The sequence below is a fragment of the Marmota monax genome, unplaced genomic scaffold, assembly GCF_021218885.2.
Source record: "Marmota monax isolate L192 unplaced genomic scaffold, Marmota_monax_Labrador192_F-V1.1 WCK01_AAM20220418_F8-fsc00195, whole genome shotgun sequence".
Taxonomy (NCBI): domain Eukaryota; kingdom Metazoa; phylum Chordata; class Mammalia; order Rodentia; family Sciuridae; genus Marmota; species Marmota monax.
In genome coordinates this window covers 2,219,719-2,246,690 of record NW_026691979.1, presented here as the reverse complement: position 1 = coordinate 2,246,690, position 26,972 = coordinate 2,219,719, and the positions used below count along the sequence as shown (strand labels likewise).

Sequence of the window (26,972 nt, the reverse complement as noted above, 5' to 3'; positions counted from 1 at the left end):
AGTCGTGTTTAACAGGAAACTGGTATTAGGTCCCTACAATGGCACCCTTTGAGGGGCACACCCAACTTTGAAACAGAATCACTGAACATTAGAACTCGTATTTGAAACACAGAATCACAAGATATGTGGATCCTCCCTTGATGCCACCCACTGGCCACCAACAGCGTGGCAATCGGAGCTGAGGCCACCAATTCCAGCGCCAGACACCAGTTGAAAATAGTACATCGGGACCAGCAGGATGTGAGTCCAGGGTTTTCTCCATCCCGCCTGCTGGAGGCGGTGGCAGGTGACACACATCCTCTGCACTGAGAACGTTGGAGTGGTGAGATGGTGGCCCAATGGGCAGGGGAGGTCAACCTGGAGAAGATAAGGAACCTGTGCCACCAGTAGAGACGAAAGCATGGGATCAGAGACCTTGAGGGAACGCGGGGGCAGGTTTGCACGTCTGCAAAGACAGAGCGAGCAGGTCGGGAGCCTTCGTGGCTCAAGGCCACCCCTGACCCACACCACCCTGCCCTGCGGCTCTCCTGCGTCCATGCAGCGCTGCCCCACCGCTCAGGCAGTCTCTTCAAGCGGTGCCCTGCCAACACGTGTTCAGGGAGCACACGTGCAAAGAAAGCAGGCCTGGTCATGGGCAGGGCCACCGGGAGTCTGCCTGTCCAAGTCAGAGCCCCCGACATTCCTCTGCTCCAGGGAACCCTGATGGTGGAGGCCAGCCCTGCTCACCTGTCCTCAGGTGGCCTGGGGGATCCAAGGAGGAGGGCAGGGTCAGCCCTGCTGGTGACACCCAGGCCTGCTGTGGAGCTGCGGTCCCCACAGTGCTGGGCCTGTGTCAGCGGGACGCCCTGAAGTCCGCACCTGCTCCCACGCCCAGGGCCAGGCAGCTCACAGCTCGGCTCTCCCCTGCACAGCCCTCCCGCACATGCTCCCCACTCTGTTCTTGGGGGCAGGGGGTAGAAGGTGGAGCATGCTATGTACATTATTTTAAAGCAAAAAATTATTTTTGTTAGGAAGAATGAATTTATATTTATAACTAATAGGCTTCACTTAATTTGAATTTATAGAGTTCGATTTTTTTTTCTCTGATATCCTATTTTTAAAGTAAATAAAAGAGCTGGGCACAGTGGCTCATGCCTGTAATCCAGTGACTTGGGAGGCTGAGACAGGAGGATTGCAAGTTCAAGAACAAACTCAGCAACATAGCAAGGCCCTGTCTCAAAATAAAAATAAAAAGGATGTGGTTCAGTAATAAAGCACCTGGGTTAAAATCCTCAGTACCAAAAACTAAAGAGAACACAAATTACACTAAGACTTAATTTGGGGGGGGGGGAAGGACACACTTTAGCACCCATTGATGAAGTCAGAGTTACTCACCTAGAATTTATGTGCATTTTTATATACAGGCCACTGCATATTCCATCATGATCCAAAACAGGGATGATTAGACACTTGATATTCCATCATGATCCAAAACAGGGATGATTAGACAGGCAGGGATGATTAGAAGATGATTACAGATTTCTGTCCACAGTCCTCCACTGTTTTACAAAATAAAATGAAGTGTATGCACTATGGAAAAATTATAGGTAAAACCTGAAAGGAAAGAGATCAAATTGGACAAAAATTTGAACGAGGTTTGGCTTTCTATCTGCTAAAGGTCCTCAAGATCTTCCCACACTTTTAACGTTTTACAAAATGTCCAGAAGGAGGACCAAAGGGTATTTATTTATTTATTTATAGTATGGGGGATTGAACTCAGGGGCACTTAACCACTGAGTCGCATCCCCAGCCCTTTTGTGTATTTTATTTAGAGACGGGCTCACAGAGTTGCTTAGCACCTCACTAAGTTGCTGAAGCTGGCTTTGAACTTGCCATCCTCCTGCCTCAGCCTCCTGAGCCACTGGGATTATAGGTGTGAACCTCCGTGCCCAACCAGAATGTATTTGTTTTTAAGGGAACTTGGAAGGCAGTGGTCATTGTGGTAATACAATGGATGGATTCTTCGGTCTACTCTTTTGGCACACATTGCATGATATGCTGACCTTTAGCATAACTTAAAACTGAAGTGTTAACCGAAGTTATTATTTTTTTATTTTTTCAAGTAATGTAAAGTTGCCAAAAAGCTAACGTGATTTTTATGAGGCTCTCAGCACTCTTGGCTTAAATTCAGGAGCTGAGTTTGCTGTTTTGCTATACGAATAATAAGTGCTTCATCACTTTTTTTATTTTAATGTAAAATGATCCTAATTTCACCACCTGGCCATAAAAAGTCAGGTTTCAAAGCAATTTCATAAATAGCCTCCCCTATTACTTTTGATGAAATTCACGTTTCTGGATGTGAATCTCAGAATATTTGCGTGCGGCAATGTTATCCATCAAAAGACAAACATCCTGGTGGAAACGTACACAGCTCCCGAGCTCCCTGCCCGCCCTCCCTGGATCTCACTGGTCACCTTCTCTCCTTTCTCTTTTCTTATAGCCAGAGCTACCTGCAAGCTGCAAGTGAGGTGCCTGTCGGTCACAGCCTGGACCCCTCTGCCAACTACAACTCCCCGAAATTCCGCTCAAGGAACCAGAGCTACATGCGGGCCGTGAGCACCCTGAGCCAGGCCAGCTGCGTGAGCCAGGTGGGAACTCTGTGTGTCCTGCTGGGTCCCTGCCTCCTGCCGGGGAGGTGATGGCCAGCATCCCTGGTCAGCGTCTCACGTGCAGACTGTGCGGGTGCTGCCTGGCATTAGCTTTGACTGAATGAATGAACTTTAAGATTAATTTTTCTGACCTTTAGGACTCTGTCCCCTTTACATTGATTAGCTCTGAATAAGCAATGACCAGTAGACAACCCCTGGTCTCCTGATGACTGAATGCCTAAGTCTTCCCTTCCCCAAAAAAAAAAAAATGGGACCGGAGACTGGCTCTGCCATAGGCTTCCTTCAGGTTGAACCCGGGAGATACAGTAAGAAGAGCCACAGGCATGAGGAATTGGCACACAGGAGAGTGCCTGCCTTCCCAGAGGCAAAGCACCTCCCACACCAGAAAGAGAACACACCATAAGAAAAAGAGGAGGGAACACAGAGGGGTGCTTGGTGCCATCAGAGATCCCTGTCAGGCCCACACCCAGGCAGGAATCTCTCCTAGACACCTGTTTCTCCTAGACACCTGCTCCCAGACCAGAGACAGCCCAGCTCCCAGGGTCCATCTCTACCTAGACACCTGTTCCCAGACCAGAGACAGCCCAGCTCCCAGGGTCCATCTCTACCTAGACACCTGCTCCCAGACCAGAGACAGCCCAGCTCCCAGGGTCCATCTCTACCTAGACACCTGTTCCCAGACCAGAGACAGCCCAGCTCCCAGGGTCCATCTCTACCTAGACACCTGCTCCCAGACCAGAGACAGCCCAGCTCCCAGGGTCCATCTCTACCTAGACACCTGCTCCCAGACCAGAGACAGCCCAGCTCCCAGGGTCCATCTCTACATAGACACCTGCTCCCAGACCAGCAGCCACACCAGCTCCCAGGGTCCATCTCTACCTAGACACCTGCTCTCAGACCAGAGACAGCCCAGCTCCCAGGGTCCATCTCACCTAGACACCTGCTCTCAGACCAGCAGCCACACCAGCTCCCAGGGTCCATCTCTACCTAGACACCTGCTCCCAGACCAGAGACAGCCCAGCTCCCAGGGTCCATCTCTACCTAGACACCTGCTCTCAGACCAGCAGCCACACCAGCTCCCAGGGTCCATCTCTACCTAGACACCTGCTCCCAGACCAGAGACAGCCCAGCTCCCAGGGTCCATCTCTACCTAGACACCTGCTCCCAGACCAGCAGCCACACCAGCTCCCAGGGTCCATCTCTACCTAGACACCTGCTCCCAGACCAGAGACAGCCCAGCTTCCAGGGTCCATCTCTACCTAGACACCTGCTTCTAGACCAGAGACAGCCCAGCTCCCAGGGTCCATCTCTACCTAGACACCAGCTCCCAGACCAGAGACAGCCCAGCTCCCAGGGTCCATCTCTACCTAGACACCTGTTCCCAGACCAGAGACAGCCCAGCTCCCAGGGTCCATCTCTACCTAGACACCTGCTTCTAGACCAGAGACAGCCCAGCTCCCAGGGTCCATCTCTACCTAGACACCTGCTCCCAGACCAGAGACAGCCCAGCTCCCAGGGTCCATCTCTACCTAGACACCTGCTCCCAGACCAGAGACAGCCCAGCCCCCAGGGTCCATCTCTACCTAGACACCTGCTTCTAGACCAGAGATAGCCCAGCTCCCAGGGTCCATCTCTACCTAGACACCTACTCCCAGACAAGAGACAGCCCAGCTCCCAGGGTCCATCTCTACCTAGACACCTGCTCCCAGACCAGAGACAGCCCAGCTCCCAGGGTCCATCTCTACCTAGACGCCTGCTCCCAGACCAGAGACAGCCCAGCTCCCAGGGTCCATCTCTACCTAGACACCTGCTCCCAGACCAGAAACAGCCCAGCTCCCAGGGTCCATCTCTACCTAGACACCTGTTCCCAGACCAGAGACAGCCCAGCTCCCAGGGTCCATCTCTACCTAGACACCTGCTCCCAGACCAGAGACAGCCCAGCTCCCAGGGTCCATCTCTACCTAGACACCTGCTCCCAGACCAGAGACAGCCCAGCTCCCAGGGTCCATCTCTACCTAGACACCTGCTCTCAGACCAGCAGCCACACCAGCTCCCAGGGTCCATCTCTACCTAGACACCTGCTCCCAGACCAGAGACAGCCCAGCTCCCAGGGTCCATCTCTACCTAGACACCTGCTCCCAGACCAGCAGCCACACCAGCTCCCAGGGTCCATCTCTACCTAGACACCTGCTCCCAGACCAGAGACAGCCCAGCTTCCAGGGTCCATCTCTACCTAGACACCTGCTCCCAGACCAGAGACAGCCCAGCTTCCAGGGTCCATCTCTACCTAGACACCTGCTCCCAGACCAGAGACAGCCCAGCTCCCAGGGTCCATCTCTACATAGACACCTGCTCCCAGACCAGCAGCCACACCAGCTCCCAGGGTCCATCTCTACCTAGGCACCTGCTCCCAGACCAGAGACAGCCCAGCTCCCAGGGTCCATCTCTACCTAGACACCTGCTCCCAGACCAGAGACAGCCCAGCTCCCAGGGTCCATCTCTACCTAGACACCTGCTCCCAGACCAGAGACAGCCCAGCTCCCAGGGTCCATCTCTACCTAGACACCTGCTCCCAGACCAGAAACAGCCCAGCTCCCAGGGTCCATCTCTACCTAGACACCTGTTCCCGGACCAGAGACAGCCCAGCTCCCAGGGTCCATCTCTACCTAGACACCTGCTCCCAGACCAGAGACAGCCCAGCTCCCAGGGTCCATCTCTACCTAGACACCTGCTCCCAGACCAGAGACAGCCCAGCTCCCAGGGTCCATCTCTACCTAGACACCTGCTCTCAGACCAGCAGCCACACCAGCTCCCAGGGTCCATCTCTACCTAGACACCTGCTCCCAGACCAGAGACAGCCCAGCTCCCAGGGTCCATCTCTACCTAGACACCTGCTCCCAGACCAGCAGCCACACCAGCTCCCAGGGTCCATCTCTACCTAGACACCTGCTCCCAGACCAGAGACAGCCCAGCTCCCAGGGTCCATCTCTACCTAGACACCTGCTCTCAGACCAGCAGCCACACCAGCTCCCAGGGTCCATCTCTACCTAGACACCTGCTCCCAGACCAGAGACAGCCCAGCTCCCAGGGTCCATCTCTACCTAGACACCTGCTCCCAGACCAGCAGCCACACCAGCTCCCAGGGTCCATCTCTACCTAGACACCTGCTCCCAGACCAGAGACAGCCCAGCTTCCAGGGTCCATCTCTACCTAGATAGCAGGTTCCTGAGCATCATCCAGGCCCATTCCCAGGGTCCATCTCTACCTAAGCCCCAGGTCCCTGAGCAGCATCGAGGCCACTTTAAGGTCCATCTCTACCTAGGACTCTGGTCCCAGAGCAGCATCCAGGCCCACTCCCAGTGTCCATTTCTACCTGGTAGAGGGTCCCTGAGCAGCATTCAGCTTTGCTAAAAGAACTGTGATGTTTGATTAGGGTCTCACATGTTTAAGAGTGAGGAGTTCTGGGCCTTCCACCCTGCAGTGAGCTGGCCAAACCTCCAAAAAAAGCAAGTGGGCACTGTTAATGCTGCTTGCCCTGTGGTAAGCATCCAACCGGAATTGAATGCCTGGGTATTTATTAAACATGTGGCTTTCTAATTTTAACTTCCATTAAAACAGAGCTGGTGTTCACATGAGCGCCCCACATGCTGTTTTCCTCTGCAGGAATGACAGATCCTGGGCTGGGTTGCCTCCTGCAGTGTGATTAGCAGGGCAACAAAGGCCATGTGTGATGGGTGTTGGGTGCTTTTAGGCAGTAGCCCAGCTTACAGCAAGCGCTCAGTAATGACGGCCTTTGCTTTTACTGCAATGCCAATAGTGAACAGTAGCAGCGGTGTGTATCCCAGAGCAGAGGGCCTCTGGGTTCTGTGCCAGGACTGTGGGCAGCTGGCCAGGGTTAAGAGAGTCTCTGACACAGACTCTTGATTCCTTCGAAGATGGTCTTTGTATTCACAATTCTTTCTCAGGGAGACGGAAGTTGCACTCTGGGATCTGGGGCTGTGGCTCAGCGGCAGAGCACTTGCTTCACACGTATGAGCACTGGGTTCAAGCCTCAGCACCACTTAAAAATAAATAAAGTAAAGGTATTGTGTCCTTCTGCAACTTAAAAAAATATTTAAAAGGAAAGAAAGTTGCACTTGGAGCTTCCTCTCCACACTCTCTTGGCGGTCTCTGGTCCATAACTTAAGGACTATCAACCTCTTTAGCTTACCCTAGATGCCAGGTTTTCTCTTAGAAGTAGGTGACGCTTCCATCTGTGGCAGAGAGAATTTCCTGGCTCTTTCTCCTGATGACAGGAAAGACCCATTGCTAACTGCTAACTAGGACTCTCCGACCTGGCTCTCATGGTCCCAGGTGCCAGGACTCTTCAGTCAGGTCACCTGCTGCTACGTGCAGCAACCCCCACACTCCTGAGCGGTAAGGGAAATAGGCCCCGCCCACTGTGATCCCTGTGAGCTGGGGACACTCTCTGCAGCCTAGAGGGGTCCAGGAGGTCCTGAAGCCTGCACGGGCTGGAGTCCAGGGTGCCTGGCAGCTTCCTCTCGGCCTGAGAGGACGGTGGCCAACCAGGCTGCCTGCTCTTAACGCTGACGGCTTCCCTTCAGTTAGTAGCTACTTCACCAAAACTCAGCTTGTAAATCTGTGGAGACCCAAAACGGCACACGCAGACGGCAGAGTGGCTCTTGGCAGGTGGCAGCCACCCTTCCCTCCTCCCCCCTGGCTTGACTTGCCTTCAGCAAGCAGGTTCCAATTAAGTGCCTGTCACTTGGCACAGGCTGCCACCAACCCCAGTAGCACCAGTGCTCCACCCGCTCTGTTTTGAGAAAACTCAGCACGCACTAGCGGCTCCACATCTTGTTCTTGGTGAACCCAGGATGGGACCTTCAGACCTGAGTCAGCAGCAAGCATCTACTCAGCCCTTCTCCATCCAGCAAGACGCCTCGCAGTGGGAAACGGGGAGCAGCCACCTGGGCCCCCGCTGGTTTAGACCATGTCTTTCCGCGTCAAGGTCCACGACGTGACTTCACGTTCAGCCCAAGTTGATTGTTTCTGAAGTGGTGCTGTCAGGAAGGTGGGAGGTTAGTGAGAAGGGATGGAGGACACTCCTGGGTCCGGTGACAACAGCGTTCCAGAGAGGGCAGGCAAGGGAAGCCAGTGACACTGTCTCCTCAATGCCCACTGTTCTCCTAGCTGCGAAAGAACTAGAATCCTAACTGCACCTTCTGACAGTTGCTGGTCCCTCCGCCACTCCTGCGTGTGGACTCAGTGGTCCCTGGTAGCCGCGCACCTGGGAGAGTGTGTGCGGCTGTTTTGAGTGGCCAGGCAACGTCACAGTGTCATGCCAATGAGGAACATTCAGGGGAGCCTCTGTCAGGTTTTCATGGAATTCTGAATTCCCGAGTGCGGCCTGAGGTGACAATCCCCAGTGACAAGAAAGAATGTTCTACTTTGTGAAATCTGTATACACAAACAACAATAATGCTTTCTTGGAAACCCCAAGAAATGGGCAGGTTTGCCCCTGTGGGGGTCATCTGGGAGGCATGAAGACCCTGCTCTCAGGAAGACTGGCTGGGCAGAGCCACAGGAGAGGTGGACGAGGCCACCCAGAGGCTGACAACACCCACAGGGGACAGAGCCAGCACGTTGTGCTCAGCCTATGGAATGATTCTGCCCTTCACTGGGTGGATGGTCATAGCTACCCCATCCCACCTGGTCAAACAGCTAGTTAAAGTGACCCACTCTGAAACTCAATACGGTAGCATGGATCACAGAACCCACCCCTCAACTGACAAGGCAGGTGCCCTAGGTCACAGGAACCTGAGACTCAGGTGCAGGACAGAACAGAATGATCACCTGTATTTGCAGAGGTGATACGAAAGGCATTCCAATAGGGAGCAGGCCAAGGTGTATCAGAAAGATGGCACCCCGTGGGCTCATCCCGTGGTCCTCACCCTCGGGGGCCTCTCGTCCTCAGGCTGCAGGAAGCTAGGTGGCATTTCAAGATGGAGCAAAACTAGGTGTGGGACACAGCACTGCCTTGCTCATAAGAGGAGAGAGAGGACAAGCCCCTGCTGGCCGGAGAGACAGCACTGGTCAGGAGAGGGCCCAGCAACACTGCCAGCTCCGCAGCTGCTATTCCTGCGACTCATGCCCTTCTCAAGGGGACCCAGGTCCTTCATGGGGCAGGAAAGAAGACACCCTGGCAGAGGGCAGGGCGGAGAGCAGAGGTCGTCTTGATGGCTTTGGGACCTGCCCCAGGGACAGGAGTCTCCACTCTGCACTGGGCCCCCTCCCTCCCCGCTGGCTCCCTGCTCCAGGGGACCCAGGCACAGTGCAGCCAGAAGGAGCGGTGGTAGGTGTGGGCTGAACTGTGCATCCACAGTGGAGTTGCAGTGTCAGACCCTGCCAGGGCTCCAGAGTGACAGGCACTGGCGAGAAGCCTTGGTCCAGACAGTTTTCAAGACAGTGGAGCATTTCTGAACACCCACCTGGGCGCCTGGCTGTCTGGCTGGCATGTCCAGGCTTGTCCGCCCTCAGCTGGATCTCCCTCCCTGGCCTTCGGGCAAACCCAGGCTCCCCAGCCTGCTCCAGCCTGCTCCCCAGCCCAGGCCCAAGACTGTCCTTCCTGGCCTCAGGCCCCAGCCCGCCCTCCCAGCACCCTCCAGGAGTCCAGCGGCCTGTCAGGGAGCTCAGGGTGAAGCCAGAGGAGTGTGACACAGGGACACAGAGCAGCAACACTCGCGCTTTCTGTCTTAGGTAGACCCTGACTCCTCTGCCCTGGCGTTCCTCAGTGGACACCTAGGGACATGAGCTGACGTGCTGTTTGAAGAGCTTCGTTGACCTAGCTGCCAGCACAGTGCAACAGTCCCAGAAGCTGGGGTGAACAGGACCCTCACAGCCCCCACAACAGTGCAGCAGGAGGCCACCAAGGGAGAGGCCATGTCCCCCCTCAGCTGTGTGTGTGTGTTGGGCAGCAGAGACAGAAGAAGGGACAGAGACAGGAGGGGAGCAGGGGACAGAGACAGGAGGAGGAACAGAGACAGGAGGGGAGCAGGGGACAGAGACAGGAGGAGGAGCAGGGGACAGAGACAGGAGGGGGATCGGGGGACAGAGACAGGAGGGGAGCAGGGGACAGAGACAGGAGGAGGAACAGAGACAGGAGGGGAGCAGGGGACAGAGACAGGAGGAGGAGCAGGGGACAAAGACAGGAGGGGGATCGGGGGACAGAGACAGAAGAAGGGACAGAGACAGGAGGGGAGCAGGGGACAGAGACAGAAGAAGGGACAGAGACAGGAGGGGAGCAGGGGACAGAGACAGGAGGGGGAGCAGGGGACAGAGACAGGAGAGGAGCAGGGGACAGAGACAGGAGGGGGATCGGGGGACAGAGACAGGAAGGGAGCAGGGGACATAAGCAGGAGGGGAGCATATGAACAGAAACTGAGGCACAGCTACAGGAGCGAGCGCAGAGGGACAGAGAAGCAAGAGGGGTAGACGGGTTTGAGGGGTGACAATGTAGGCATCAGTTGGTGGGTCAAGAAGGAGGGGAGTGAGGGGATAGGCCAGAGGGGAGTTGGGAGCGGTGGCGGGGGCAGGAGGCCACTGGGCACCCTGCAGGGTGGAGGGATCTGGGCTCAGCTCTGATGCGGGCCTGGGGGACTTGTGAGTGTAATGACAGTCCTGGGCACGGCACTGAGATGAGTCCTGGGCAGCTGGAGGCCTGTGGCTGAGAGCAAGGGGCCTGAGCCCCAGAGCTCTGCTCCACATGCCGTGGCACAGGGCGGGCAGGAAGACGGGCAGGAGGGGTGGCCAGAGCAGCTGGCAGGTGCCCATGGGCGCTGCCCCCCTCCCAGCTCTGACTCTGTCTTCTTGCTGTGTCCCAGGGAGACTCAGCCCCACCCATCAGTGTCACTGGCAAGCACTCCCAAGTGCACACGCATGTTAGTGGGTGCACAACAACGTGAGGGGGGACCCAGGGTGTATGAGTACATGGAGGTGACAGGCCACTTATCAAAGTCGCGGTCCATCCCGTGGAGAGATGCCCCTGTGGAAGAGCTGACCTGTTCATGCTGATATCAGCCCCTTGCCCTAGCAGAGCACTGGCCTGAGCTCCCAGCCCCATTCCAGCTCCTCAGGCCTCAAAGTCCCCGCTGCACCTCCCCATCCCCTCAGCGCTTTGGACTTCCACTTAACTGTCCAGATCTGACCCAGGGACATGGACAAGCATCCATCAGGGTACCTCGGAAGGAGCGTGTCTTCCCCAGCTGTCTCCAAAGCAGAGCCCCGGGACTGAGCTGAGGGTGCAGCCCATGAACCCCCAAACCCACACCCCACCTTCTCGGGCCAGCACAGTGCTTCTCTGAGCACAGTGGGAAGACTGATGTGGACAGGGAGCATGGCTCAGGATGGAGCACTTGCCTGGCATGCTCAGGGCTCTGGGTTTGATCCTTAGCATCAGAGAGACAGAAAGAGATCACAGTCTGCAAAATTATCGCTTATCTTTAAACCATCAAAGGAAGTCAACATGTAGCACCTCAAGCTAAGGGGGGAAGCCTGGGGGTGCGGTTGAGATGACCTGTTCCATGCAGACCCCCGGAGGATGCGTCCCGCTCACCTGCACTGGCTCACACTGTGGCGACGAGGCGGGTGGAGGGGCTGTGCCCCTGGTGACGCGTTTCCCTGACAACGAGAGCAACCTCTACCCTGAGACAGCACTAAGGCAGCTTGTACTGGGGTGTGGTCTGGCTGCACAGCCCCAACCCAGAGCTGCCTGGGCAGAGTGGCTCGGAAGGGCGACAGGTTGTTGGAAACGAGGAGGGGTGAGCAGTTTGAATGCCAGCTTTGTGCCAGGCACCGTGTGAGATTTGCAGGTGCCCTGCTCTGGGTCTTCCTGCCAATCCACAGCCCACAGCCCAGCCTGACTGTGGGTCCACAGAATCTCATCATCTTCTGGAACTGGCTATGCATCTTCATGTTTTTGTAAGAAATAACTCAATAAATTGTTTCCCAAGCTTAACAGATTTCCAATGCTGATTTCAAATTAGCTGTGCTGAAAATATAAGACCGTAGGTGAATGTCGTGGGATGAATCCTTGTCTTCCTGATTCTTGTGTAATGTGGTTGGGATAACCCTGCTGGATTCAGGTATCAAATGTGCTGTTGATTGTTCTAGATGAGTGAAGCAGAGATCAATGGGCAGTTCGAGTCGGTGTGTGAATCCGTCTTTAGTGAAGTTGAATCTCAGGCCATGGATGCCCTCGACCTGCCCGGATGTTTCCGAACAAGGAGTCACAGTTACCTTCGAGCCATCCAAGCTGGTTACTCCCAGGATGATGAATGTGTCCCCGGGACAACGCCCTCCAACATGACATCCACCATCAGGTCAACAACAGGTAAAGAGCACCCTTCCTGACTCCCCAGCAGGAAGCCTGCAGGTGTGCCCAGCCTGTCCCCAGGAGTGGTGCATCTTCCCACAGGCGCCCTTCACTCTTCAGGCGTTTGGTACTTTTCCAAATTGCATGTGTTACAAAGTCACATTTGCAATAATAGTTTTGAAGCATTTTTTTCATGGATAGCCTTTATTTTTTCTCAGAATGAAATCTATAAATTAGCAAGTTCTTTAAAATAATTAAGTATAATTTTTGTAAAGTTTTGTACAAGGGAAAGAGGTTAAGTGCTGACATTTGGAAGGTGGTTGCATTTTAAATATAGAAGCTAAATAGACTGCAGTGAGATTCAGCAGACATGCAAGGCCTCGGGGGCCCCTGCGGTGCAGTGTCCAACTCAATCTCTGCCACTCGGGGCAGCAGATCCATCAACATGATTCATCGCTGTAAAGCCAATCAATGGTTAATGTAAATTCCCTAATTGTCTTAGGACGTGAAGGATTCAGTGTCACGATTTCCTTCAGTGCTCATGGAAAACCATATCTACCCCTTTGAAGATTTACCACCTAAAACCAAGTATCACTGCACCATTATTATTTATGTAAGGATGAATATGCATGGCCTGGGGAGGCCATAAAACAGCTGGCTGCTCTGCCTGAGAAGGCAGAGAGGAGGAGCACCAAACACCGCGGCGCCCCCGGCGAGCTCCCCTGCTGTTGGGGGGTTGGAACGCCACCGCCGTACCAGAGGGGTTTGAAGAACAGTTCCAAGGAGAGAGAACAGATTCTGTCACAATAAAGTGAGAAAAAATGGGAGTGGGGGAGGAACAGGGGCTGAGAAGGGTGAGTCATGACGCTCATGGCAGCCGGGCTGCGTCACTGCCAGGCGAGCGGGGACCTGGGGACAGCGGCTGCAGAAACCCAAGCTGAGTGCTCAGGCCTTCCTCACCTTGGAGAGGGGTTTGGGTGGAGCCTGTGGATGGACAGACCTCACCTCCCATGGCCCTGCCCGGCCCTGGGTCCTGACCCTTCCCAACTGCCCAGCACGGCCGTGGCCTAGAAGTGCCGGGAACAACACTGATCTGGAGAAAATGGCTTCACTCCTGGGGGCCATCATTGTGGAGAGAGAGCCACAGGACAGATTTCACAGAATAACCCAGGAACAGCGCCCGACTCAGGCTAGAATTCTGATTTACATACACTCTATTTTGTCTTTACCACACACATTACATATTCTAAGAACTCAACAAACCAAATACATTTTTAAAACCCTTCTGTCCAAATCTTGGCCTAGTTCTGAGTCAAATCCCCTCTAGACGGCGGCGGAGCGTCAGAGTCGGGCCACGGCCTGGAGCTGGACAAGCAGAGCAGAGAGAAGCCGGGCAGAATCGAGGCGCCGTGGGGCGGCAGCCTCCAGCAGCCCTGCCTGCCTCCGGCTAGCCATCTGCCTCTCCAAATACAAGTTAGACCTCGTGAGCCCGATCCGTTTAATACGGTCACAAGAGCCCAAAGAAACAAAAAGCCCCATCTGGAAAAACAAAAGGGTAGAGAAAATTATCAAAACACTCAGGATGTGAATGCCTAAGCGATTACTGATAGTTGAACTTCCAATTTGATCCAGAGCTTCCTGTCAGGGGGCAAGAGGGTTTTCGTTATTTTGTACTTAAATACTTCTTACTTTTGTAAGTATTTACACTAACACTGACACTTAATAGCTGTCCTTTGTTGGGGTATGTGGGTGTGTAGAAAGAGACTGTTTTGGCAAATTGATTTTCTTTTATGGTTCTAAAACCTGCTCTTGAAAGCAAATCCAAAAGGGTTATTTTCAGAAGCATCCCAAAGTGATCGGTTTTTGTTTGTTTGTTTTTTAGTTGTAGTTGGACACAATACTTTTATTTTCTTTATTTTTATGTGGTGTTGAGGATTGAACCCAGAGCCTCACACGTGCTAGGTGAGCGCTCTACTGCTGAGCCACATCCCCAGCCCCCAAAGGGATTGTTTTGAGGAATAAGATTCATTTAGGCAAAATTCTTTATGCAGGTTGAAACATAATACGTGATTATTGGCTTGCCCCGCCTTGTGAACAGGTGATGTGGTTTTAAGGCCCCTGTAGTACCTAGACATCAGGGTGTTCTCGCCATGGAAACACGGGGACTGGAGGGTGTGTCGGGCGTGTCCTTCCAGTGCTGCCCGACGGCTCCCGGCCTTGGAGGAGCTTGGCCCGGCCGAAGGGCACCCAGGCTGGTGGAGATGCAGCGTGTGCTGGACACCCCACCCACTGCCCCTCGTAGGAAATGCCTGTGTGTGAGCGAGTGTCCTCTGCTGGGCAGATCCGAGAGCATCTGGCCCTCATTTCACACCTGGTTTCTTTTTCATCTGCGAAATGATTTATCCGGCAGGTTTTCTGGTCTGACTTTGCATCTCACCTGATTTTCCTAGGGAAGGAATATTATTGATGCTGTGCAGGAAAATGGCCTGAAATTAGATCACAGGGACTTTTCTCTGGGCCTCAGACCGTCTCGACATAAGTCACAGCTGCCTCTAGACAGCGTCACGGCAGAGGGGAGCCGGGCAAAGGTGGCGGGGAGCCCGTAATGATTCTGGGGTCTGTGATGGCTGTTTCCAAGGTGGGTTTTTGCTAGCACAGGAGAAAGCTGCTCTGTCGTTGGGTGCCTTGAGATGAGCACATTTCAATACCGTGGGTTTGTTTCTGTCTTTGAGTTTTGCTTCTCCATTTGAAGAAGTGGCTGCGTCTAGCCCCCCCTGGGGCCTTCTTGGTCTCACCACAAGGCCTCATTTCCGGAGGTGGGAGAGTCCGTCGGGAGCTGAACCCAAGCTCCTTCAGTGACCTGGCCGGTTTGGCCAGATTGCCCTGCAACCAATGTGCATGTTTACCCACAAAGATAGCAGACAGTTTTTGAAACTGGGATTTGAAAAAGTAGAGAGTACAAATTAAAAACCCAGATGTGGACATCAAATGGGCTGTTCATAAAGTGTCTTGGTTACTGGAGTGAAGGTGATCTAAAGTCATAACCTCGGGCCGCGAGGGCAGAGAGCGACATGCAGGGTGCAGGCCTCACTTTGTCTACACAACGCACATCTGGTGTGTATGGGGTGGGCGCTCGTAAGTGAATGAAGAGTCTCCGCTGACGCTGGCCAAGCGTGAACATTCAGACACGGAACCACGGACACCCATTTTCTTCTTGGCAAATCAAGCTGATCCAAGTCCACTCTGGGGCTGTGGAACCGCCCAGTCCTGGCTGCCAGTCGCCGGGAGAGGCCACAGCCCATGCCACCTGCTCTCTTTGCCATCCCACCACCAGACCTAGTGCCAAGCCACGTCTCCTGCCAGCGCCACACCAGAAACCCGTGTGTGACTCAAAGAAACTACAAGCACTGCTCCATGTGGAGTCAGTCTACAGTGGTCGCCGGGGCGACTGCTAGCTCTTCTCAAGCCAGGCCTGCTTGAGGTTCCAGGAACCCCAAGGAGCTTCCAACAGAGCTTGGTCCTGAAATAAAGCCAGCTGAGATGTGTCCCCAAGACCCCAGCCTAGAGTCCTGGCTGCAGGGCTGTCCATGACCAGGACTGTCACCATGGAGCGAGCCCACAGGCACAGTAGAGGCAGCGTGAGGAGCAAAGGACAAGCCCCACCACCAGAGGACCTGGGAGAGGCCTGCACGGTGGGGAGAGGGCGCTGGCTTCCCCGCCCGGAGGGTGGGCCATCAGAGTAGGGACGCTCAGGGATGTTCAGCTGTCACCAGCAAGAACCGAGCCCCACCTTCGTACTGTCTCCTCACATGGTGACGGGTGGCAGCTCCCAGGGCTTCTCCAGGAGTCACTGATGCCACCAAGAGGCTGCACCCCATGGTCTCAGCAAGCCCAGAGCCCCCACTGAGTGAGGACCCCAGCCCATGCCCTTGGGGGGGACCAGACGCTCAGACGTAGCTACCTGCTGAGTTTTCCACGTTGACAGGTGCGAGTATCACACAACTGGCTTTTCCATCCTGTGCATTTCATTTTCCTATTTAAAGTGCGGTTTTGAGGAGGAGAGTGCAGGCGGACTCAGAATACCCAGGGGTCTGTGGGCCAGCTCTGATCACCTGTGACTGAGATGTGCAAGATAATACATGGATTTATTTCCTTTAAGCCAACTTAACTCCAAGTCTAAGTCCCAACCCCTCCTGCCCAATGTACTAGGAAATTCAACCTCCATCACTTGGGACATGCCCAGGGCCAGGCCAACACCAGGAACCCCAGGAAGCCCCTGGCCATACAGCACTGTCCAACTGGCTGCCCTAGGCTCTCCATGTCCCTGTGTGGGACCCCTCCTGGGTCTGCCGAGGGGCAGGTGTCCCAGGCCCCTCCCCACAGACCCCTGGGCCCTGCTGCCGCTGCCCCACGGACTTCCTTCTCTCTGTCTGCCCTTCTCTCTGTCTTCTCTCTGTCAATCTCCCTGCTGAGCTGGCTCTCCCAGGAGTCAAGGCAACTTTGCCAAGAGAGAGGCTGTCCTGGGCTTGACTTTCCCCAGCAAGACCTCCGCCAAGAAGGACCCCTGAGCCCCTGGAAGATGGAAGCAAGCCTTGGGGAAACACAGATGACACTCAGAGAATCAGCGGGCCTGAGGTCGAGGGCGAGCTTCCCAGAACAGCAGTGACTGTCCAGGTGACCCTGCTCAGGGGGCAGCTGCTGACACCAGCTCCACCGAGGTCACAGGTGGAAATCCCAGCCCATTGACCCTGCCAGGCCTGGCTCGAATGCTCTGGAAAGCACAGGCGACTTAGGAGTATAAACAGACTTGAACCACTGCCCTTCTCTAAACCTCAGATGTCCCAATGTCAGCATACGTCTGAAAAATATGTTTTTAAGTGAGGAAAATCTAATGTCCCTCTCCCCTCAGAGCCCCAGAGCTGCTGAGACCGTGCCGAGGGAGCACACGCTATCTATGATTGGTTTTCAGCAGGGGGACCAGCCAAGGCAGAGTCGGCGGAGCCAATTTAATGTCCCCAAGATTGACACCAGAGACTGAATGGGACTGATTGCTCTGAAATTAGTCTTTCAAGCCCTTTCAAACACCAGCAGTGTGAGATGCTGAGCACGTACACCGCGAGCGCGGTGTGGGCTCTGGGGACCTGGTTGTGAATTTTGCATCATTGTTGGTATTTTCAAATGATGCAGGTTATATAAAACATGGTAAGAAAACAGTTGCTTAAAGAGGACGTGTGCATGTGTAGTCTCCCTTCTTAGACTGTTTAATTGCACTGAATTTGTCTCATGCTAACAGTCATTAAGGTGTGGGACCATGCTGTGCGATTTAGACCAGACCTGGGAGAGCTTTGGAAATCTGGATGGATCCACCCTGGGGAATCTTTATACCTCTGATTATCTATGTACTTATTTTGGAGACCCAGGAGGAATAAAATGGTTGATCATATCAAACGTTACCATGAGTCCGTTTAAGACAGAGGAAGTGAAAGTCCACCAGCACAGCCACCACAGGGTCACTGCAGATCCCTGGATTCCTGGGGAGCATCACATGCTGTGAACAAGGGCACCTGTATTTTCCCAGTTCTTCAGATTGTGAGTGTGTGCCTTTATCTCTTTCCTAATGGAAACTGACATTTTCTTCTTCAGTCTATGGATTGGTGGCAATAGACTTCTCGACCGTTTTGATCGATCACACAGTCAATTGAATCAAATTCTCAAACATTTATTTAGCACCTGATGTCTATGTGATACTGGAGTGATACCCGAGAGATGTCTTATAAAACAAAGGAAAGCAGAATCTCTAGTTGATATTTAACTCTTGCTCCTGATTGCTCTTGGATCGTTACAAACTATCCTGTGGTTCATAAATGGGTCAAACTGCCTTTCTCTTCTTACATTTGCGGTGACATTCCTGTGTGTTTGGAGTCCCTGGAGCCATTCTTAGTGCCCTGTGCTCCTGCTCAGCACCCATCAGTCAGACCGTGGCCATCCTCCGAGGGACTGATGTGCCTGGCACACAGTGCACCCAGGAGGCGCCAGCTGAGCTGCTGCCCATGGTGGAGGTGGCAGTCACCGCACCGATGGCAGGGATGCTGCTCCTCCAGGAGAGCGGCCTGCCAGGGCTGTGCCCATGCCCGCGGGGGCAGGTTTCTGTGTGAACACTGCACTCTGTCCTTTCTCCACGACATACCTACAGAGCCATCCAGGGAACCAGCCACAGTTGTTAAATAAGGCGGAAGAGGTCTGGTGTGCAGAGTACGCAGGCCACAGGAAGGGCTGTGTTCGTTCTCCATCCAGAGGGCTGCCCATCAGAAGCAAACTGGTAAGTTAAAAAGAAAGAAAGGATATCACGCCATCTCACCTAACAAGGCCAGGCACCACAGGACAGGGGGCAGCGGAACCATTTGACACGTCCAGGAAGCACCAGTGGGACCCACAGCCATCTGCTCAGTGCAACACGTCAGCCCTCTTCCTCCCCGCGAGCATCAGGGGCCTCTCCTGGTCTACCTCACCTGCATGCAGGTGAGCCCCAGAACAGGGGCCTCTCCTGGTCACACCTCACCTGCATGCAGGTGAGCCCCAGAGCAGGGACCTCTCCTGGTCACACCTCACCTGTATGCAGGTGAGCCCCAGAGCAGGGACCTCTCCTGGTCACACCTCACCTGCATGCAGGTGAGCCCCAGAGCAGGGACCTCTCCTGGTCACACCTCACCTGCATGCAGGTGAGCCCCAGAGCAGGGACCTCTCCTGGTCACACCTCACCTGCATGCAGGTGAGCCCCAGAGCAGGGACCTCTCCTGGTCACACCTCACCTGCATGCAGGTGAGCCCCAGAACAGGGGCCTCTCCTGGTCACACCTCACCTGCATGCAGGTGAGCCCCAGAACAGGGGCCTCTCCTGGTCACACCTCACCTGCCTGCAGGTGAGCCCCAGAGCAGGGACCTCTCCTGGTCACACCTCACCTGCATGCAGGTGAGCCCCAGAGCAGGGACCTCTCCTGGTCACACCTCATCTGCATGCAGGTGAGCCCCAGAACAGGGGCCTCTCCTGGTCACACCTCACCTGCATGCAGGTGAGCCCCAGAGCAGGGACCTCTCCTGGTCACACCTCACCTGTATGCAGGTGAGCCCCAGAGCAGGGACCTCTCCTGGTCACACCTCACCTGCATGCAGGTGAGCCCCAGAGCAGGGACCTCTCCTGGTCACACCTCACCTGCATGCAGGTGAGCCCCAGAGCAGGGACCTCTCCTGGTCACACCTCACCTGCATGCAGGTGAGCCCCAGAACAGGGACCTCTCCTGGTCACACCTCACCTGCATGCAGGTGAGCCCCAGAACAGGGGCCTCTCCTGGTCATACCTCACCTGCATGCAGGTGAGCCCCAGAACAGGGGCCTCTCCTGGTCACACCTCACCTGCATGCAGGTGAGCCCCAGAGCAGGGACCTCTCCTGGTCACACCTCACCTGCATGCAGGTGAGCCCCAGAACAGGGGCCTCTCCTGGTCACACCTCACCTGCATGCAGGTGAGCCCCAGAGCAGGGACCTCTCCTGGTCACACCTCACCTGCATGCAGGTGAGCCCCAGAACAGGGGCCTCTCCTGGTCACACCTCACCTGCATGCAGGTGAGCCCCAGAGCAGGGACCTCTCCTGGTCACACCTCACCTGCATGCAGGTGAGCCCCAGAACAGGGACCTCTCCTGGTCACACCTCACCTGCATGCAGGTGAGCCCCAGAGCAGGGGCCTCTCCTGGTCACACCTCACCTGCATGCAGGTGAGCCCCAGAACAGGGGCCTCTCCTGGTCACACCTCACCTGCATGCAGGTGAGCCCCAGAACAGGGGCCTCTCCTGGTCACACCTCACCTGCATGCAGGTGAGCCCCAGAACAGGGGCCTCTCCTGGTCACACCTCACCTGCATGCAGGTGAGCCCCAGAGCAGAGACTGCACGGGCCTGAAGCTAACACAGTGTGGAGGGCTTCCCAGGTGTCTCAGGACGGGCAGGTAAGTGCCTGACCTCGTGGGTCTCCCCCACTGGAACGTGAGCACCTTGGAGCAGGATCCCTCACTGCCCAGTCCGTGGTGTCTGGAACCTGGTGGGAGACCGAAGACGGGCCGGAGCTTTCGCAGGTTCCTTTAGAAAGCGCAATGCGCAAGGCAAGATGGAGGAAGGGATGCCAAGGGCCGCCCAGCCTCTCTGTGGACTCCCGAGGCCGGGCACCGTCACCAGCTGGCTCTGCGGGTGCTTTCTGAGTGTAGAGGTCAGGCGGAGAGTCACAGAACAACTGCCCTCGGATCAGTGACGCCAGTGTGGGGCAGGCATCGTGTCCACTGGGACTGGCAAGCCAGTGGTCCCCCCTTGGGGGGCTGAAGTGGGACCTCAGTGCTGCTCCAGCACTTGCATCACGTCTCCCCGGTCCTGAGGCCTGGCACGGAGTCTTCCTGTCAGAATGACCTGTGGGGGGAGGCAGCCCTGGCACCAGCTGGCACGCTACTCAGGCATGCTGCTCAGCGGCTCCCAAATCACTGCTTTGACCTGTCACCCTCTGTCCCTCGTCCTCATCTCTGGGATGCTGGGGATGAGTCACTGTGCAATTCCCATGCTGCCCTCTTCTGTCCAGGTGACCTTCGCCGTGGCCAGCGAGGGACACGATTTTCTAGAGGCCACAGGGTGCTGTGGCAAGCCTTTTGTGTTCCGTCAGGAGCACTGTGTTCAGGGGCTGTGACAAATGGGACTGGAAACATCTGCTTCACTTACTGGGGCACAGCAGGCATGACCAGAGAACACCAGTCCGTGACGCCTCAGGCTGGCACCTCGTTTGTGGTTGGCACTGAGTGCGGGGTGTGGCGAGGGAGCCAGAGCCCACTCCCCTTCTGCAGAGAGCCGTGGCCCCTGAGGTTGGAGGAGAGCCCCTCGGCCAGGCACTGCCCTTCTCACACAGCTGCGGGCTTCTGGCCACTGGGTGGCGTTTGCTGCTTCTCGTGGGCTCTGGACGTTGGCCCAGAGGAGCCTGCTCCAGGTGCCCGGCTTGTGGGCCCAGCTCCACGGGCAGGCGCACAGGCAGTCCAGCCTCGCAGCCTGCAGTCAGGGGTGAGGGGGGGCCTCTCCATCCTCGTGCCCTGGAGGTTGTGACCGTGCAGCCCACACTGTGGGCCCAGCCCTTCACCTGACCGCCTGCCTCCACGGGGAGAATGGAGAGTGCTCAGCACATGTCACCTTGACTCTGAGCCTCAGTGGGCCAGAGCACTGCTCTTGCACCCTGAAGAAGCCTCGACCTATGGTCTGTGAACTTCTACTGACGGGGTCTTCTTTTCCTTAAATAAAGAGACAGCAGTGTCTAGAGATCTTAGCGTCATTTGCCAGGGAAGTCAGGCCTTGTCCTCGAGCAGAGGATGTGTCGAGTCACCCTGCTTCCCAGGCGCCCTGGGGAAAGCTGCAGCTCAGCTTCAGGCAGATGTCACTAGCAGTCCATGTCCCAAGCAGACCCCAGCAACACATGACTGGAGACCGGCGGCTGCCACCACGGGGCAGTCACAGCTCCTATCAGGTCAGAGGGGTCGATGCCACCCACCAACACCCCGGGGCCACAGCTGCGGGTCCCCCAGTCCCCACGGGGACCACTCTCATCAGGAGTTCTCATCCAAATGTGCAACTCCACGCTCTCCAGGACCAGGACACAAGGCGCAGCGTGTCCCTGAATGAGCCTGGGAGGGAGCCCACGTGCCCCAAGGCGTGGGCCTTGGTCTCTGCATCGTCACTGCCATGACTTTGTTCTGTGTGTGCTGTCACTGGGAAGGGCCCCTCCTGGGCCATGTGGCCCTCGGAACTTCAGAGCCTGGAGAGCTGGCAAAGTCACGTTACAGGCTGGTTTATTTCCAGTTTTTCTTCAGAAAAACTTGAGCAAGGTTCTGGCTGTGTTATGTGACTTTTGAATATTTGAAATGAAAACAGGAGTGTCTGGAAGGATCGGACACTTTCACGGCTGGACCTCCCTGTCCAGGAGAAGCCAAGTGCCGGTTAGCCTGTACGGTCTCACTGATTCACCTGCTCCCACAGACACCTCGGTGGCCAGCCCCCAGCGTGGCCGCGTCATCGCTTGTAACTTTAGGGAGCAGTGTGTCTGTGCATTGAGTCCCGTTTGATTCACACTGTGTTTTGAGACTAACATTAATCAAAGCGTCAAATCATCTTTAAACTCTTTAGTTGAGTCGTTTCTCCAGACTGGTTCTCTCATCAGACATTCACGACTTGATGACCTGATGACTTTTACACTACCCTCCTTGAGGTGCTCATCAAGAGGGTGCAGTGCACCCAAGTGTGGCTCTCTCATTCAACAGAAGAGCGAGGCTGGCCACTCGGAGCACATTCTCTCTTGATGATGTATCTGTGCTTTGAACCACAGAATGCTGATTTTCAAGTTTCCTTGTTGGCTTGCAAATGACTTTCAAGGATTGGATACGGACACGGTGTCCAGGACTCCAGGTGCAGATGGGCCAGCACATGTCCAGAGCAGTGGTGCTCGACACTTGGGCGCATGCGAGGTCACGTGAAAGCCTGGGTGGGGGCCATTTGTGATGTTTTGTTCCTATTCACTTCCTCCCAAACCAGACATTGCTCCCTCCTCTCCCTCAGTGCCTTTGCTGACCCAACCCTCTGAAGACCCAAAGGGGTCCTACAGTCCCTTCTGCTTGCTGTGCATCATGCCGAGAGCGAGCCGCTGGATCTGTACTCATGTGGCCGTTTCACAGCCAAGCTTGCTGCCGGTCAGGACTGTCCAGAGTGGCCCTGCCGTGACCAGCCTGCAGCCACGCTCCCAGAGCCGGAGCCGCCACTCCACCTGGCTCCTGAGCAGAGACACCCGGCCGGCCTGGCAGAGGCACCCCACACCAGTCGTGCACAGACGTTCAGCTGCTTTACACGCGTAGCTGGTTCCAGTGTCACTGGGGACTGGGCTGTCACAGCCTTTCAGCTGGAATGGCGGCACCCACGTGTGCGTTCAAGGCGTCTCCCGCCTCTCCCTGTCCTCTGCAGACCCTGCTGGCCGCTGAGGCTCCTCCTCACATCCAAGTGCTCCAGGGCTTGGCGCAAGTTATTCAGAAAGTTTCCAAAAAGCAACTTGACCCAGACACATGTGGAGGGCGCGGCTTTCCCACACCTTTTCCCGCCTGCCCTGCTCAGCTGAGAGGGGCGCTTGCCCGCCTGGCCTCCTCTCAGTGTGGACGCTTCTCTTTTTATGGAACTTCACAGAAACCTGTCCACCCACATCTCCTGCAGGGTTCCTTCCACCCACCGTCACCCTCTCCTGGATGACACAGAGCTACCGCGCTGGCCTCAGGGTGCCCAAGAGGAAAGGCACTTTGCAGAGAGCGCCTGTCCTCAGCCGTCACTCTCGGGCGGGTCTGGGGCTCAGCCCGGCTCTCCACACACAGGCCTGCTCTCCTCCCCCCCAGCTCGGCCTCCATCTTCTGCCGACTCAGGAATGTGCTCAGGACAGTTTTTCTCCTCACAGTGGAAAGGCGTGCACCTTCCCTCCCCGTGTGGGTGTGAATGTGGTGACTTGTGGCACCTCACGGGCACGTGTGTGGCTTTCCTGGGAGCTCAGAGCTCCGCAGGACACCCGGGAACCCTTCATCAGTGCACAACAATTCCACGCAGGAGGGAAGCTGGAATGGTCTTCCCAGTTTTAGGCTCTTCCTGTTTTACTGGAACTCAACCGCACCCGTGACCAGAAGTGTCCTGGGAGCCACGGAGGACAGCTAGGACAAAGCCCATGTCTCAGGAAGGCCTGGCCGAGGACCTTCCCCTCCTCTGACTCGCCTGGCAGTGTGGGGTCCTTGGCACCCTCCAAGGGAGCCCTGGGTCCTGATGTCTGCCACACCTTCTGCAGCTCAGCCCTGTGAAGACAGACAGCCACGCTGCGACGGACTGTGCTCCTCAAACTGGCTCGGTCCCCTGCCACCGTCGCTGCTGCAGGAATGTGAGACTTCTCTGAGTCCCTTTTCCTGCTTGAGAGCACCAGGGAGATGGACGGTGGGATCTGAGTGTGGCCGAGAGCACTGCCCACAGTCCTGCGCACTTCCTGTGGATCAGTGGAGCCAGCTGGGTGGAGGGAGGCTGCAGACTCCCTCCCACCCACAACCAGGACAGAGGCGCTGCGAGAAACGGCCCCGGCTGCCAGTGCTGGCGCGGGAGGCCCTGTCCATGAGCTGTCCACACTGCTCACCTCTCCTCTGCACATGTCCTCACAGCTCTGGGTGCCCTGCTGGACCTATACTATGCAACACTGTGCAGAAAAACGTAGGCTGGGTGCAGGGACACACCACTGTAATCCAGCAGTGCTAAAGGCTGAGGCAGGAGGATCACAAGTTCAAGGCCAGCCTCAGCAACTTAGCAAGGCCCTAACCAACTTAGCAAAACCCTGTCTCAAAATAGAAAATAGAAAGGGCCGGGGATGTGGCTCAGGGGTAGAGCACCTGGGTTAAATACCTAGTACCACGGAACAAACAAACAAACTTAATAAAAGGCAGCGTTTAAATGGCCCACCTTGTGAGGAGAGTTAAGCGTGCTCACCAAGAGGCCCGATTAGGAGGGCAGGAGTCTCCAGAGGGAGAGTCACAGGAGCAGAGCCGCTGAGCACCGTGCTCCTTCCCCTGCTCAGAAGCCCCGTGGCACCCTGAATGACATGACCTGCCTGTTCCACGGCCTCAGCCCTGTTCAGGTTGGGGCAGCTCGGTCCTCATGGTAGGGCTGGCCTATGACTGCAGCAGCCCTGGCCTCCTCTCCAGACATTACCAGGTGTCCCCTCGGGGAGGAGGGCAAGGCCCCGCTGAGCAGCACTGGTTCTCACGGCAGAAGTGTCGGAGCAGAGGCCCCTAACTCGCCTGCCGCTCCTCAGGTGCAGGGCTCCTGGCTCAGCGCATCCCGAAGGCCACAGAGGTGCGGCTCACTGCATGCATGACGAGCTAGGTGCTGGGCTGCGGCCCAGCCTCCTGCACCTCTCTGCTACACCTGAAACCCACTCGGGTTCCCGGGAGAGAGACGGATGGAAGCTTGAGAACTGCTGTGGTTAACACACGTGTTGAGTGCACTCATGTGTGCCTGCAGCTCTGGATAGTTGTCAGCTTGGCCTCGCCAGCTCAGGGACACCCTCGTGAGCTCATGGAGGCCTCCCTGGCACAGAGCACAGGGAGAACACTGCCACCCTCCCTGGCACCAACTCGAGTCCAGTCAGAACCCAGATGGTCACCAGTGTGCAGGCCACAGTGGTCCCAGGGGCCCCTTCCCAGGAGCCCTGGCCTTCAGGAGCCCATTTGGTGGCTGGCTTGAGGATGCAGCCACGCCCGGCCCTGGAGAGCGGCTGGGAGCCGAGGCCTGAGGCGATTTCCATCTCCAGAGGCTGGCATGTCTCTTCCCCTGGCAGGCTGTGTAGCCAGCAGCGTGGCTGTGGCACGTGAGGCCTTGAGGAGGCGAGGAGGCCTGGGGGCTGGCCTCCACCCAGGGTTCCACCCAGGGCCCTGTCAGTGGCCCTCACAGCTCGTGCCCAGGAACGGGCATGTGCGGGGACGTCAGTCGTCTGCTCGCTCTGAATGCTTTCTCCATTACGAAAGCAGCAGCTGCTCATGCAGAGGTTCTTAGGAAAGACAAGCGGAAGAGAGGACAGGACCAGGACCTCACTGAACAACGGCCACGCCCAACATCCCACCCGTGCCGGCCTTTCCTCATGCACTCTGACCTTAGTGCCATCTCTGCTGCTAGACTCGAGGTGTTTTTGCAGTTTTTCTCTTTACAAATACATGGTGCAGACTCTCTGCAGCATCGAGGGCTGTGCCCATAAATATGGAAGCCAAATGCTTTGCTTCCTTAGGCCAGGGGTCCAGACAGGCTGGCTTGGTTGTGGCTGACGCGTGTTGAAGGTGCACCGCAGATGCCGACGGGCCGTGTGTGCCCTGACCGGGGTTCTTTCTCTTACAGCGGTCTCCTACACAAATTACAAGAAGACACCCCCTCCGGTGCCTCCTCGGACCACCTCCAAGCCCCTGATCTCGGTGACAGCCCAGAGCAGCACTGAGTCTACCCAAGACGCCTACCAGGACAGCCGTGCCCAGAGGATGTCTCCATGGCCCCAGGATGGCCCCAGCCTCTACAACTCCACGGACAGTTTGGACAGCAACAAGGCCATGAGTCTAGCCCTAGAAACGGCCGCGGCCCAGCGCCAGGCCGACGGCCAGGGCAGCTCTGTGCGGACCAGCGACAAGGCCATCCTGGTGTCCAAGGCTGAGGAGCTGCTCAAGAGCCGCTGCTCCTCCATCGGGGTCCAGGTAGGCTCCCTGCCAGCCCAGGCGCCTTGCCTAGAACAGGTGAAGGAGCGAGCTGCTGCGCGTCCTCGCGCTCACGCCACCCACAGCTGGCAGCGGGGACGGAGGGCCCAGCTGCACCCCGGCTGCGAGCCTGCGAGTGGAGGATGGGCGGCCTGGCAGCAGAGCCGGCCCCAGGGCGACCCAGGAGACGGGCTCCACACTGCGCCCTCCCGGGGCCCCGAGGGGTGCGATTGCGAGGTCACTGAACGGGTGGACAGTGTGCAGAGGAGGCCATCGTGGTGCGTAACCAGGGGGGTTTCCTGCTTAGGTCCAGTTTTTCAAAAGCTGTTCATCTCCCAAAGGGTGCTGGAAAGAGGCAGTGGGGAGCCACCCAGGCGCAGTGCTGGGTGCCGCGCAGGGCAGGTGTGACCAGGGTGCTCCCACAGGCGGCCACTCCTCTGGCTGTGGTCACAGACGCTGCGCCCATGCACCTGCTCCCGGGCGACTCACCTGCATCTGGGCCCCGGGGTCCTACCCAAGATCCCAACCCACCATGTGTGTCCCCTGAGTCCAGCGAGCTGGACTGTTGGCCTTGCCCAGTCAGCAAGTCTAGGTCATCTCAGTGCTGGCACTTGGTCCCAGGAGTTGGGGACATGGACTTC

The 26,972-nt window shown here is 56.3% G+C and overlaps 1 protein-coding gene across 5 annotated transcripts in view; it reads left to right on the top strand.

Annotated features, from left to right (window-relative positions):
• The window catches only part of Dlgap2 (DLG associated protein 2), a 604,909-nt gene that overhangs the window by 555,393 nt on the left and 22,544 nt on the right, over nucleotides 1–26,972 (top strand). For all 5 annotated transcript variants that reach the window (XM_058580233.1, XM_058580237.1, XM_058580239.1 and 2 more), the window contains 3 exons: nucleotides 2,480–2,627; nucleotides 11,817–12,036; nucleotides 25,985–26,331. In XM_058580233.1, coding sequence (XP_058436216.1) covers nucleotides 2,480–2,627; nucleotides 11,817–12,036; nucleotides 25,985–26,331 — 715 coding nt within the window. The remainder of the gene's footprint in view (nucleotides 1–2,479; nucleotides 2,628–11,816; nucleotides 12,037–25,984; nucleotides 26,332–26,972) is intronic.